Source organism: Porites lutea, chromosome 9 (assembly GCF_958299795.1).
Source record: "Porites lutea chromosome 9, jaPorLute2.1, whole genome shotgun sequence".
Taxonomy (NCBI): domain Eukaryota; kingdom Metazoa; phylum Cnidaria; class Anthozoa; order Scleractinia; family Poritidae; genus Porites; species Porites lutea.
This window is the reverse complement of record NC_133209.1, coordinates 7303214-7318848: the sequence shown is the minus strand read 5'-3', so window position 1 is coordinate 7318848 and position 15635 is coordinate 7303214. Positions and strand designations below refer to the sequence as shown.

The window sequence follows — 15635 nt, the reverse complement described above, 5'->3', positions numbered from 1 at the left end:
TTCCACTGAATTTTAATTCATGGTTTCAGTAACAAAAATACTTCATTTCAATAAAAAAAAAAAATGGCAAAAAATCTATGGTCAGTATTTTGGCAATTCCATGACCAGCGGAGAAGGAAGTTGTATCACACACTGTTAGGGCATGGAAGACAGGTAGAAACTTCGATTTGGATGGAACAAGAGCCTTCTCAAAGAGATAACTGGCTAAGACGTTGTAAGGTTTTTTTGTCCTATAGGACACCCAAAATTCTTTCAAGTCTAAAGATAGGCTCCAAGATAGTGGGGAAAACGGGGCCAGAAAAAAAGGGCGAATGATCGAATAACGACTGATGACTAGTGGTGTTTTTCTACTGCATCGGCTACATAGACTACCATATTCATGTGTGCTTTTTCTCCGTGCGAACAGAAACATACTCGAGCGTGTCCATTTGCTGCTGTGGATTCCTACAGTCATTTTTCTTTTCATCATGCGATCCAGTTGCATCCTGTTGAGCGCATCTCGACATGCCCTATGCCACATAGGAAACGACTTGCTAAAGTGGAAGCAATTCCATTTCCCACATCAAAATATTTTCATTCAACTGCTGAACTTAATTTCTCCGCCTCACAGAATGGCGTTAAGTCTTGTTCAAAAGTAAGCTATCCAGCACGAGAGTCGTGTGGTCTCTAGTTAACAGGACACTGAAGTTTTTCAGTTGTTTCCTTCTGGCGAATAACACATTTAAAACAGTCAATAGCTTGAGGAAGCGACCTGTTTCTTCCGCCTTAGCTAGAATTAACCTATTTCTCACTTCCTTTTTTTTAACCGACATTTTTCTCTTCTTTACAACTAGAATATTTTCTTTTCTAGCTGCACGGAGTCGCATGCACATTTAGAATGAGATATTGCAAACTCTTACCATCAGAACCAAGAGAAAGAAGAGAAAAAGAATGTGCAGAAAAATTCCAAATAACGGCCTGCATTTATATAATAAAAAAAGTAAATAACAATTCGCATCTAAATTGAACATCTGAAATTGTTTTACCTGTATTTTGAAATAAGACGTGCATTAGATCTAAACAAAAAAAGGCAAGACAAACTACTTCGTGGGGGGTCTCGGGTCTGATAATTTCATTTGCTGCTAATTAGCTGGAATTAGAAAATTTAACTTGGCACTATATCAGGAATTGACCAGCCTGTGAATGTAAATATTCCTACAAAGTTTGGTGCTTGGATCAAAAATCGTACTACCAGAGGCGGTCGATCACTTCAAGAGCTTTTCGTTATATAGCGTTTTTATTTTAGTAATAGTTCAAATAGTTCTGGTCGTAACTACAGCTGGAGAGCTTACTAGAGTGGAGGCAAGGAAGCTTCGACTGGATTAAGGATTTGTTTAATAATCGTAAAAAAGGACCACCTGGATCTCCAGTTGTTTTGACGACAACAACCACAACATACACATCTGCACTGCATTTACGTTGTAAATATGCTCAGCAATATACGGCTATAGTTTTCAGGTATCCCACGGATAAAATTAGGCCAAAAATTGTATTGAACGATTTAAATTTGAATTTCTTACTGCTATACCTTAATTTGAAATTATGATTTGACAACAACAACATCAAAAACGACAGCATCCGCACACGCTATAAGATATAGGTTGGAATGTTCTTTTAGCTATAGGATAATACGTGTTCTCGTCTTCAATGTTGTGTTTTATAGGTGCCCCTAGCTCGCCTGTGTTGGACGTTATATCGAGCCAAAAAGAAAATGAATGTGCTGTCTTTGTATGGCCCCGGAAACCACTGTCAAGTGACTGTCCTGTTGTACTTTTTTATACAATAAGCTACAGACGGCAAGGTGACAATGAGTGGACCAGATTGAATATTACAGACAGAACTACCAAAAGCCAGAAGATCGAGACAGAATGTTCTACGGAATATGAGTTCCAGCTTGTGGCGTGGAATAAAGTGGGATCAAGCCCCATTACTAATAAGACGTACACAACGAAAGGGAATGAAATGGGATCGAGCCCCATGACTAATAAGACGTACACAACAAAAGGAAATGCAACAAAGAAAAATGAAAGAGGTTTATATGTGTTGCAGTAAATTTTTATTTCAGTTAATTCTAATGTCTCCTTTCTTTGAAATTAATTACCATACATTACCATACTCAAAAACAATAGGAAAAAAATTAACTTCAACATATGCTTGCAAAGTGTCAATGGTAATCATCGTATAGAGCGTTTTCACATGAGGACACGGTAGCGATATTCAGTGTTCAAAAACAATGAAACAGCAGCCTCTTGTGGGAGTAAATGCATTTGATGTGTAAATGCTTTCTTTTCTCTAATGAATTTGCATAAATTCTGACCACACGTACTGGTGAAAACGCTAAATGGCATACATAGGAAATTTCAATATTTGTCTCACGAAAGAAATCACGGACAAGATGATCCTGCTCACATTTCTATCCATTATATTCAAGACACTATATATTTATCATCTTTCTAGTAAAATTGTAAGATTGAATTTACTTCTAAGGACGAAATGCAGTCCCAGGGAAGTTGTGACGTAATTCTTTTCAGCTACTCAGCTACATGCTACAATAGTTTGTATTTTCGTTTTATGTCCGGTATACTGAACACAACGTTTTCCTTTAAAAGTAACCATATTATCTTGTGACACACGTCGGTGCGGGATTAAGGCGTCTCCTCAGATTGGCATGACCAATACTGTGATACACACTGCACTTTATATATTGATTGTTGATTTCAGAAATATCCAAGAATTTATAATTAAAGAGATTCTCTGGGGGAGAAGAATCTACAAACGTGACGACAATTAAAACTCAAACATCATAACTAATCAGAAACGTACCGCACAGGAAGTTAAGACACTGAAAGGAAAAAAATGTTATATTTAAAGTTACAGGTATCTCGTTGGAGTTGGTACTCATCTATACCTTCGCTAGTTTACTTTCAATCATGGGAGCTGTACTGCTGACGGTGTGTGTCAAGTATTACAGAAATACAGGAAGACGTTCCACCAAGAGGTGTGTAGATACAATCTGCTTTAAACATTCCACCTATTCCTCTTTCATATTGAAAGATGCAACCATACCATACCTGTATACTTGCTTGTAAATGAGCCGTCTCAACTCATTTGACGTGTACATGGGCCTTTAGAATGCATCCTTTGTTGCTGCCGCAGTAAGTAAGCCTGAAGCGAGCGAACCAGGCAGCTCTCTAATCGGCAAATTACATTACAGGGGGAATTCAATCACCTTTCATTACCAAACGCAAGGAATTGTGGTTATGCGCGACTCAAAGATTTAGGATGCGCAATGGACTCGTAAGGAATTGTGGTTAAGTGCGAATGGAAGATATGGGATGCGCAGTGGACTCGCAAGGAATTGTGGCTATGCTGGAATGGGAGATTTAGAATGCGCAGTGGATAACCACGTGCTTTTTTCTTACACTGATTTTCAACTGCCATTTGAATAATTTGCAATCTCGTTCAAGTATAGAAACAAAAGGTCTAATTAGAAAGCAAACAACTTTGCACGTGCTGCATACTTTTGCAGTTGGCCGACACTTGTCGACCGAGAACCGAAGGCATTCATAATGAATTCATCATGGTCGATGCCATGGCAGAATGCTCAAGTAGATTAAGGCCTGGGTCATTACACATTTTTCAGAATTTTGAAAGGGGGGTGGTATAACGTACAGTATTTTCAAGACATGCCATGACTAACAATTTAAGGCCAATCATAACCAAAAAATCTTCCAATTTCATTTTAAAAATTGTTCATAACTGCATCACGTGACCAGCCACGCCCTGTTTTATCGAGAAATTCTTTAAGTCGAAATTCCCACCAGAAAGAGAGTAAACCATTTTTCTTTAGTAGGTCCAAAAAGTGGCTACTGATAGTCTTCTCGTAAAAACAGTCAGAATGAGGAGAGCTCAATAAACGTCTTTCTCCAGTCGATAATTTTAGTTAGAGGAGGACTGGCACTAGTCAGTGAACACCAATTGCACAGGCCAATTGTAATGCTTCGAACCATTCCGAGCTGATTTCGTAGACACTTTGTAGGGACAATGTTTTGATACAGAAAAACTGGAGCTACTTGTTTGTCAAGTGGTGGGAATCGTTGGTTACAATTTTTGAACAATGGAGGGCGTGGTCGATCACGTGACCAAATAATTTTAATTTCTTTTTTCAAGTTTTTTTAAGTTTCGTTTACTTTACCATATTACATCCCTCGTGGATGTCTTTAACCATTTTTTTTGGAAACTGTACATAAAAACCGTAAATGACTTAGACCCAGGCCTTAATCTACCTGAGTGAAAGAAAAGTTCGAGACCTCTGTATATTTGGGTTGGTTTTCGGAAAACAGAACGCGCTAAGACCAGCATAATAACGTTCATATGGACAAAAAAATAGCATCACTGGAGCAAGTAGCCGTTTAATATCTCTCAAACATATGTTCACAAAATGCAATAATTAATATTTTATAAGTCCGATATTTTGACTATACTGATTAGGATTAAGCACTGAAAATACTAATTTAAGCACTAACCATACTGATTAGGGTTATGCCCTGAAAATAGTGATTAGGGTTAAGGGTTAGCTTCTATTTTGGGTTGGGGTTTACGCTATAATATTTGTATAAAATCACCAACTTGCAGAGAAATCATGGTGGTGTAGTGGTTAGATTAGTGGTATGCAGACCCTATGCTCTGGGATCGAACCCGCTTTTTCCGAGTGAATTATTTTTCCTTTAAAATTGGAGAGACTTACACTTTGACAACATTTGTTGATCACAAATTAAGTCTCTCAGTCTATTCTAAATCGACGTATGATAGTTTGGTCTAGCTGGGTTTCTTCGATTTGTCAAAATTATTGAAACAATATCGGACTGCCGGTCATTTTGTGTTAGCCTCATATCACCTTCTACTAAAAAGTTTACACTTAATTTTCCGTTTCTTCACTATTCCTTGCCCACGGCAGCATTTCTACCCTTAAGGTATACTAGTATTGTTTATAGTCAGTAAAGCAGAGCTTCCACGTGGGAGTGAAGTTGTGGATCGGAACACCACGGATAAAATATGGTACACAAGCGATGCTTAAGTTTAAAATTTGTTCGGTCAAATTTTTCCATTTAATTTAATTTGGCGTTCTAGGACTACAAGGGACATCCAAGTTTTGGAAGGTTGTGAAATTCCTCCAATCCGAACAGAATTTCTTGAATTGTTGGGTGAAGGAGCATTTGGAAAGGTTCACAAAGCTATACTAAAGGACGGTATGGAGTACTTTGAAGATGAGCGAGACTGGGCTAGCAGGCCTAGGAAGCAGAAAATTATTGCGGTCAAAGAGCTTTTTGGTGAGTTCAAGTGTGGTAACTTATAGACGTTTTGCTTCTCTTTGCGTGGTGACGGTAAGCATTTATTTAACACCAGCCTTGTTTCAAGAAATGAAGGCCGGCCACATGTCCAAAAGCTACTTGGATATAACAAATTAACGATGCATGAAATGGGAAATCAAAGCTCACGTTATGCGGAATTTAAGCGGATGTGTAACAGTCAGAAATCAGTAAGGGTTCACTGACCAAGAGATCCAGGGGCGATCGAGACCTGTTATATCTTTGCCTCGACGAGTATATCGTTACAGAATAAGAATTGCACTTTCATGGAAGCCGCCGTTAAAGCGATCGATGATTTGTTTTTCTATTTTGTACCCACCTATCGGCAATTACTTGAACACCTATCCTTTTTGTCCCCAGAAAATGCTAACGAAGAAGAGAGGAAGGAATTTATGGATGAAATAGAGCTCATGAAGAAGGTTGGGAAGCACCAAAATGTTCTGAGTTTCTTTGGTTGCTGGACCACAACTAAACCAATTCTACTCATGGTAGAGTATATCGCTCATGGAGATTTGCTTCATTGGCTTCGACGTAAAAGAAGTCAGGTATCAAAAATAAGTATCAAGTAATAATGCAATTAAACACAAAGATTTCATTTTTTCGTGCCTCTGTTCAGTTATAGGTCTCACTGAAATGTTGTAACTAGCGAAAAACAGAAAGTTCGGCTCATTGGTTCTTACTGTTCTTACCACATTTTTGTGCCTTCGGTGATCTATATCTAAATATGAGCGACAAATCTTGTCGGTGATTCTTTAATAACGAGAAAAAATCTACCCTTACTAAAAAAGAGAAAAAAAGAAAGAAATGAAAAGGAAAATAAAGATAGACTGAACTTGTTGGAGAAGAAGATCCAGAAAATACCTAAGCCAAAGAAAAAAATCACCTCGAATTCTTTTCTAGCATTTTACAAGAACGTTTTTTCACAGGAAGCACGAGTCTGTTAAAAAGCAAGGCTAACAGTTTTACTATTTCCTCGAAGGCCAGATATTTTGTATATATAGTGAGATAAATCAAAACAGGATCCTCGATGTCTTGCTTTATTGCTTTTATTTTTTATGTCGCCTATGATTAGATAAGCAGTTCTATGATAAAAGTCACACCAGGGGCTGCCAAAGACAAGGAGCTGTATGCTGGAACACCAACTTGGAACAGACTCGCGATTGGCGATCAGGTACATAGCAGCTACTTAAGAATAACATATAATTATTTATTTACCAGCTTTTCTGGACACAGGCCTACCCAGAGGAAATGTACACGAACGGGATTCAGGTCCCATGCGAGGAGCCATCCCTACCCAATCACACAACCTGTAAAGGTTGGCCACACCACCGGGGTCTACGAATCCTACTCTTTTCGAATAGTGATGGCGGTTCTTTTACGTCTCACAAGAACAAATCAGTGTAAGTGCTGTGAGACGGGCGCGCGCGTTCTCCTAACTGAGCTAACCAGGCGGCGGTCTTAAAAATTTATTTCAGTTATGACATTTATTACTATGAAAGCTAATCTTTAATCAGTCGAGAGAACGACTGGAGAACTGACTATTTGACTAACAATAGACGAATGTTTAACTGTGACAATAGACTGATCGAAACGCACCAATTGCTGATTACGAGTCTTCATAGCCAATAACATCACGGCTTAACTGACAGACGAACGATAACATCGCGACTTAATTGACCAGTCAGATCAATAACCAGAGTATAATACCTCCAACTGACGCGATACAACTCACTTTGAATCTGAAGATAACTATCTACCGCACAGGTTGTCGAAACGTCAGTCACTGTCAACAACAACAGTCCTATTCAGGACTACGTTCACCGAACGATCAAACTCAACCTACTTTTGAAAGCTAATCTTGTAAACTATTTAGAATTCCTTTTTTGGTGAGCCGCATTAAATTAAGGATTATAAAGAATTACTCCTTAAGCAGTCAAAAATTGGTTTAAGGTGTTTCGATACAGTTCTTGTGAAGACCATAACCGATATTTTTAAAAATATAGCCTTAAGTAAAATCGATATCACTATGATAGGGATAATCAAAAACCTCTGAAATCGATAAAAACCGAATTGAACCTTTCGCTGAAAATTTCTACGGTTGAAAATTAAAGGTGTGCATCAATTTGGAACAATAAACATAACGTTAAAACTGCAAATTTTGGCCTTTTCGTAGGTTAGGTTCGTCTTGAAATTTTCAAGTTGTTGCATTGAATCGATAAAGTTTCATACATTATTATTTAGTATATACGCAATCAGTGATCTTAGTGATTTCAGCAATATGATCGGTTCGCTGTCTCGAACCATTCAACAATATTCACCTCCCAGAGAGTGAATAACGTGTGAGCTCGGTGTTTTTCCTATTTTTTGAGAGAACGACCTTTCAAAAGTCGACAAATTCCCAGGGTTGACCTTTTTAAAGGAAAGAAGAGACTTCGAAGGATTCAAAACGGCTTTTTCGTCCATTTACCTGAAGTTTTTGCTCGATGGTATGTTAACAACTCCTGTTTATTCGCATAGAAGAGGCCGTTTCGTGAATTCAGCGTTTCCTAACAAGAAAAAAACTTTGCACAAAAATGGAAGTCTATTTATGACAAACAAAAATGAAAGCAAATGTTTGCTGAACTTCTATGTTTCAAGTGAATACGACAAAGAATGCTACAGGAAAACGACGCCTCACCTCGAGCAACCTAGCCGCCACACTCTTCTTCATGCGCAGAACGGCACAACAAACAACAAACTTTGTGAGTTAACAGAAAATAACAAAGCTCCCTTTTCTTCTCAGGTAAGGAAACAATTCAAACTTTACGCGGTTCCATTTAACACAATTACGCTGTTGTTTGCGAAGTGATAAACTTGCGAATTGGCATGCTTGAATATTCTGCGAAGAGTATCTTTCGCCCATGTACGTTACATGCAATTTTTTCACGCTTGATCTGTCAATCAAATAGTACTTTTTAATGGTTCTTTTTCTGATTTTGAAGAGATCACTTCGTGTGTATATACTAAAACAATTATTCTTTTCAATCTCGGTGAGTATTGGCTTTCCGAATATGTACCTCGATTTCAAAGAATATTGTTTTTTGAAATTCATTCTACTACTTGGCAATTTAAAACAACAAAAAATCATTCAAAGACTGATTAAAATCCTTTATCTGACGCCTGGCAGTAAGTTAGTGGTTCCTAGAAGCATTTAAACGAGTCCCAATTTAAAATGACGCAAATTTTAGAACATTTTTTAGAAATCTGACTACGTGAAGTTTCAAACCGGCGTCATTTCAGTCTAGAAATTTTAAAGTTGAGTGAACTGCAGCCAGAGAGTGCTTTAAGGCTTACATAACAACTTAAATAGTTAGCAAAACACTACTTTTTTCGCCGTCAAATATATGACGGGATTTCGCAAAGAATAGACAACAGGCTGATTATGACGTAGTACTCGTCAAATTTCGAAGAAATTATCACCTTCTTATCTGCTAAAACCGGCCTATGGTTTAAAGCCAAGAGCCCGCTGAAACTAGACCTAGATCCAATTTTCCGGAGCTGAGAACTGATTTTCCAAGGCGAAACAGACGAAATGTTTTTATGGCTGGCACAGAATATTTTGGTGCAACAGCTCAACCACACGACCATATACCTAAGTTCTGCCTGTCAACACTATGCGGAATGAGTTGAGTTGTTTTGGCAGTGAATACAAAATGGCGTAACATTACACTCGTTTCACGAAGAAGAATAGGCGAACCGTATTGGCTAAAAACATAACAAGAACAACAAGAAGACAACTCGATGGACGACATCTGCTATTTGAAGAATATTTGCAGAACTGAACAACCGTTTTTCTCCGAAACCTGCCGATAAACATTCACTATCGAAGATGAAGTCAACATCGATGAAGAGGCGCGATCCATTCAACCAAAATTCCAAACGGTCCGACCGGGAAAAGTGGTCCACCTCAAAAGGTGGACCCGTTTTTCCGAAATTTTTCCGGTTAGACCGAACCGATCCATTGAGTTTTGGACCGAAATTTCTGGAAATTTTGGTTCAATGGATCGCGCCTAAGGTAAGCATGTTTAGCTTGTTTTTAAACTAGGAATTACTTCGGCTTTCGTATCATCTGAAGAATTATGGAGATCTCGGGGGATGTTATCCGCCTCGGCCGTCCTCGATCTCCATAATTCTTCAAATGATACGAAAGCCGAATTCAATAATTGCTAAATATTATGTTATGACTGAACAATCTAGGATGACGGGTCAACTGAAACGATAACAGTTAACGTGGGAGCACCGAGACTCACAACGTGTTCTGCTTTTGATGTGATGGAGCAAAACGACGGTTATGTTAATCGTAAAGAGGAATGCAAAGTCCCCATGCTGGTATCTTCGGCAACAAATCAGGTACATTTCAAGGTTTTTTTAATCTTAAAAAGTTCCACTAAGTCTGACCTTTAATTCAGACCGTTTGGGACCACATTTTATGATTAGTCGACCATACAAGTTTATCTCTTGTCACTACGTCATGATCCCACTTGGTCTCCTTCTTGAATTCGCCACCTTAGAAGACTTCGATCATGTCAGTTTGATCTTTACGTTTTAAAAAGCCAGTAAATATTAGACCAAAACTAATGAAAATAACGAAAAAATTCTCAAGTAATCTTAAATTATAAAATACTGTACAAAAATGCAAGCAAGCAAACATTTCATGGATCGAAAGGACTGAAGGTGTGAGCGTCAGTCTCTTTTCACTTCGAAACAAAAACTAATTAACGTCATACATTATCTCAAGCGAATAAAATCTAGAAACAATTCGTGACAAATATTTTGTGAGAACTATTACACTAGACATTTTGGTACCTTCTAAAAAATCTAAGAGCACTCCGAAATAATTGACAACTCGCTCAAAGTAAGCTTATTTAAGACAGTTTTAAATTCTGGTTTTCATGCAGTGTATTCCGGATTCCTGGTACTGGATTCCGGATTCCTTGTCCGCGGAACTTAGATTCCAAACTACTGTCTTTAGCGGGGTTAAAGATTCTTTGAACTGAATTCTTCCAAAGCCCAGGATCCTGGACCCGTCACAAGCAAAAATGTCCCGGATTCCGGAATCCGGGCACGAATGTCCAACAAAATACTGACTTGAAAGAGTTTGGTCAACTTTTTTTAATGAAATTCTTGTGTTGTCGAAAGTTTTACCAAAATCTGATCATACTCATGCTGTTTTCCCTTTGAGAGAGATGCTTGATATCTTTCGTAATAAGAGGCCAAAGTATATATGACGTTGCTATGTACACATATTCATCTAGGAGGTCGAGGAAACAAGCAACTTACTTGGGACAAATGCTGAACCTTGTACTATTAGCATGATGCAACAAGAAGAAGCTGATTTTGAGAGCGAGGATGAATGCAAAATGCCCTTGATCGTATTCTCCCCACCAAATCATGCACAGGTAACGCAGTAATTTTCAAGGAGTTATAATAACTCCTCTAGTGGGGCTAATTTAACTCCTTACAGTGGAGTTATTTTTTGGGGAGTTATCTTAACTCCAAAAGGGAGTTTAAAAAACTCTTTTTTTCAGGAATAAAAGTGATCCCAGATATTGAGGAGTTAAAATAGCCCCAAAAAAGGAGTTATCCTGTACCTAAATTTTTTACTCCACTTTCAGAGTTAAATTAACTCCAAAAAGAGTAAAAACAACCCATATAAGGAGTAAAAGTAACCCCATGTTGGAGTTATTTTAACTCCAGACTGGTAGTAAAAAAGAACTCTTTTTCAGGAGTAAAAATTACGCCAAATTCGGAGTTAAATTAGGAGTTAAAATAACCCCAAAAAAGAGTTTATCCTGTACCTAAAATTTTTACTCCATTTTCGGAGTTATAATAACTCCCTAAAAACTACGGTGAAGTTATGGACAAAACGTTTATTATATCAGCTCCTCGTCCTCAAAAAATCGTTCTCCTTTTTCAAACATTTGTAGGTTTGTAAACGCTTAACGCATTTCCAAAATTATCGTAGAATCATTGATTTTGATTTAGCATTGCGCTATACAAAGTTATCATGTTTCAGGGCCAAAACACCAGAATTGGGAAGTGTTTCGTCAAAAGCATAACCGACAATCTAAGCGCCATCCAGTCTTCTATGATTGACTTCTAACTACTTAGGATATGGTCATGTTATGCCATCTCTAAATGGCATAAGTTCTTTACGTTTGACTTAAAATTCAGTAGCTACTCACATAATGATATCTACAAGGTGCATGTTAAGGGTAGTGTTTCGCGTATAAACATCCTCACTGAATCAATATACGGTAAATCCTCTATAAAGCTCGTCAGAGGATGCTGTGATGTATTATTTTTTAAAGCACGTGTCAGGGGGGTAGTTAGGAGAGAGGGGGGCTTATTTAATTTAAGAAATGATTATCGATGATATCACTCTTTGATAAAGGGCTAGAGTGCCAAGTGGAGAAAGCTCAAGTATTTGAATTTGGAGGTCAAGTAACTAAAGATCAAGAACAAATTCGAGCTTCGATTCCAGCACGTGAATGAAATAAACCATACCAGTTCAGTACACATGAAGTGCTTTACAGCTGTGACTTATCAATACAGTCCATTTGTTACTATGATTTATCACGTGCACTATTTAGAATACAGAGGGAGTTCAAAACAGAACAAATAAATCCGAAGCAAGTGAGGGACCCTCAAGTTTTCCTGACGACAAGATAGAGCAAAGAGGAGGTGGTTTTGACGATGACGATCAATGCAAAATCCCGATGACAGTGTTCTGGTCGTCGATCCATGAAGAGAATGCTGCACCAAAGACAGACGACAAAGAGTGTGATAACGATTGTGAGACATTTCATCCAACTGACGCGATGTCCTTTGCGTGGCAGATAGCACGAGGAATGGTGGGTTGTATCTCTTGAAAAAACATGACCTGTTACAGAGCTGCCGCAGTAGAATTTTCTAATTTTACAGATCAAATAAAGTTGTATAGTTTTAATTTAAACCTGTTGTAAAGATAGTATCACAGAAAATGAACGTATTTCGGAACAAAAACAAAAAAGATTCCATCGTCCGTTAGTTTGTGTGTTGTTGTATATTTTGACATACTTTTTTATCAAGGATGACTTTAACTTCCAAAGAACGGAAAGCGAAAAATAGGAACCTTGTTATTGAAGTCCACAATCATGATGAAAATGATTCAATGCGCCACCAACAGCGTCATTTACGGTTTCACGACTTGTGCCGATTAAAACTGGTACTTTTTCTTTTTTTTTTATTTCTGACTAAAGAACCATTTTTGGCCTCTATCAAACTAGCAAATTGTTATATCCAATTACTTTATATCTCATTCACATACATTTGCACTAATTGGGTGTACACTTTTCAGAGCTACCTCTCTGAGAAGGGCTTAGTTCACAGAGATCTGGCAGCGAGAAACGTTCTTGTCGGACACGGTAAAAAACTCAAGATTGGAGACTTTGGTTTGATGCGAGAAATGTATCATGAACTGTATGAAGTTAAGAAGCAAAAGAAACTGCCCATCAAGTGGTTGGCACCAGAGGCCATTTTTGAGCAGATCTTTACTTCCAAAAGCGACGTGTATGTACTATATTCAACATATAATACAGCCGAGTATAAATTAGTAAAACACTGATTTAACGTAACTGTGCGTGTGTGTGTGTGAGTGTGCGCCGCTGTTTAAGGCTTTTGTATGAGTATATATAGAACTTAGGAGTAAATAATTCCCGGATTGCGTTGATTCAAAAATGTTCCTCTAATTGTGAATTCACCCGTCCCGTTTTCATTCGATTTCTTACCTCGCCATAAGCAAATCTTAAATACTAGAAAAAAAAAAACATATTTCGCTACATGTACGCCATGATATGATTTAAACCAATCGTAATACAGTAGCAACACTAGTCTTGGGAAGCGTTATTCAAACTCTACGTTTTGTGCCCATAATACAACATTTTAGGCTCATTTATCTTATTTTATCTCATATTATTCTTTATCATTTTAGGTGGTCATATGGAATCGTTATGTGGGAAATTGCAACCTTAGGTAATAGTCTAACTTTCACTTACTTTGCCTCCTGTGTAGCTTCCGTATACGTGTGTTTATTTATTTATTTAGGAAGGGGGCAGCACCGAGTGGTGCGTTTTCGCTCCCCTCCTTTGTCCTTTCCCATCAGAACCACTCGCTTGCGTTGAATTTATAAACCTTAGTCATCTTTCAACGCCGGGATGGTTGAAGTCATGATGACAGGGGAGAGGTTTTGAAGAAATTCTACCTGCGAGGGGCTGGCAAAGAAGAAAGAGAAGAAACTGAATAGGTTCCTTTATCATTTTTAAACTTTAAATTCACTACATGACTTTCAAGAAGCAAAGATTGGATAATTCTATAACCTTTGCAAACCTAAGGCACGCGTCCTAATCGGTCATTGAAGCAACAGAATAGTTTCCATCAGTATCTACTGAACACTGAGTTAAGTCAGTAGATCTCCGCCTGTATTCTATACTAAAAGAAATCATAAGTGGCGAGCCAATCTTTTTTTATTGCAGGAGGTTCGCCTTATCCACTTCTTAACAACGCTGAGGTCATGAGTCTCCACCGAACCGGACACCGAATGCAAAAACCTGACTTGTGTTCGGACAACTTGTAAGCCATTAGAATTCCTAGACATCATTCAAAATACTTTTCGTTTGTAATGACATCATTTTCTCCGCTGTCTACGAAGCTTTTAAAAATAGGTTCCAAAATTATACAGTTTTTATCAGAAAAGGTCCGTGTATGGCCGATTCGCTTGTCTAAAAATTAATAAATTCGCAGTTTGCACTAAAAATGGCTGGACACGGCTAGCTTGCGAAAACAGTCCTCGTCGCCCCTAGGGACGTTTCTTGCGCGCGGAACAACTTTAGGGTGGGACACGAGATGCCCCTAAAGGTATCATGTCTGTTAACTGCAGCAGCCCATTGCCACCCACTTTTGTAAAAACGGGCTTTAAGAAAATCTGACAGCACCCTCTAGGGCTGGTATCTATCCCATCCTTGTTCGTCTGAGGGTTAAATAAAATGACTGTATTTTGTTATCTGGTAGCTACGCCTTTATGATGGACTGCTGGAAACAGAACCCGGATGAACGACCAAGTTTTCGGGAGCTCGTTGAAAGGCTGGAAAGAACCATGACTGAGCAAGTAGAATACCTTGATCTGAAACAGTTGGACGAGACTAAAGCGTACTATCAAGTGCAAGAGTCCAAAACGGGCGAAATAGTTGGCGACAGCGGGCTTGGCATGCACAGAGCTGCTTCGTCAATTTCAATCGCTCTTTAGGTTAGACCTTCCATCCTTAAACAGAAGCCTGGCCGGGCATGTTCCAGTTAATAAGTAACTTCAAGTCAAAGGGTTTGGTTAGCTCAAACATTTAATTCTAACTTAAGAGTCGTTCCTTACAAAAGTAGATTGCTTGTGACGGTTAAACCAGTTTTTGGTAGGCTTAAGTTTTATGGTCGATTTAATTTAGGTGCACTAATCGATTTTAAAAAAATTACTTATATGCTAACCTGATTTAAAACAGTTTTTTATCCAAAATAGCGGCTTTTAAATTTGAACGAAACACCCCAAAGTGTTTAAGAGAGATTTAAAAAACAAGATTTAGAAGTGTATCACAGAAAGCAACCCCTAATTGTTTTAGATTTAATTGCCATAGCTTATACAAAAGTAGATTTTAGCTGAAAATCTAAATCTGAACCTCCATTCGGGTTTGATGTGAAAAATTTGATTTTTGGATTCAGTACTGAAATGCAAAATAAAATATAATTTTCAGAGTCACACATTAATACTTTACTAGAAGGTATAAAACGCTTGTGTGTGTGTGTGGTTTTTTGTCTGCTTTTTTGTAATTATAGTGTGTGGCCATTCACCTTTTTCACATAGACCATTATGCACCTTCTTGACCTTTGAACATTTTGCATAACTGTTGTCTTCTATTTCGGCTGTAATACCCAGGAGTAAATGAAAATTTATTTATTTATTTGGGGTGGGGGGAGGGGGGCGGAGAGGGGAGAACAAGGTGCATTACGGTCTATGTAAAATGGTGACTCATTCATTCAGTCTCAACTCAAATTTTATCTCTTGTATCGCCTGTGGCAAAGTTAACCTTAAATTGTGTTGAAACTACAAAAATTAAAACTAAGAAATAAAAGCAGTCTTAACCAACCAAGTTTGTCCCTGATGTC

General features: G+C 38.1%; 1 protein-coding gene across 1 annotated transcript; it reads left to right on the top strand.

The window, feature by feature from the left end:
* Positions 1 to 5784: 5784 nt before the first annotated feature.
* Positions 5785 to 15396, top strand: LOC140947752 (uncharacterized). Its single transcript, XM_073396933.1, has 9 exons — positions 5785 to 5953; positions 6481 to 6579; positions 9645 to 9797; positions 10703 to 10846; positions 12041 to 12301; positions 12787 to 12998; positions 13420 to 13460; positions 13961 to 14057; positions 14496 to 15396. The coding sequence occupies exons 1-9, from the start codon at positions 5801 to 5803 to the stop codon at positions 14728 to 14730; spliced, it is 1395 nt and encodes a 464-aa protein (XP_073253034.1). The 5' UTR covers positions 5785 to 5800; the 3' UTR covers positions 14731 to 15396.
* The last annotated feature ends 239 nt before the right edge of the window (positions 15397 to 15635 follow it).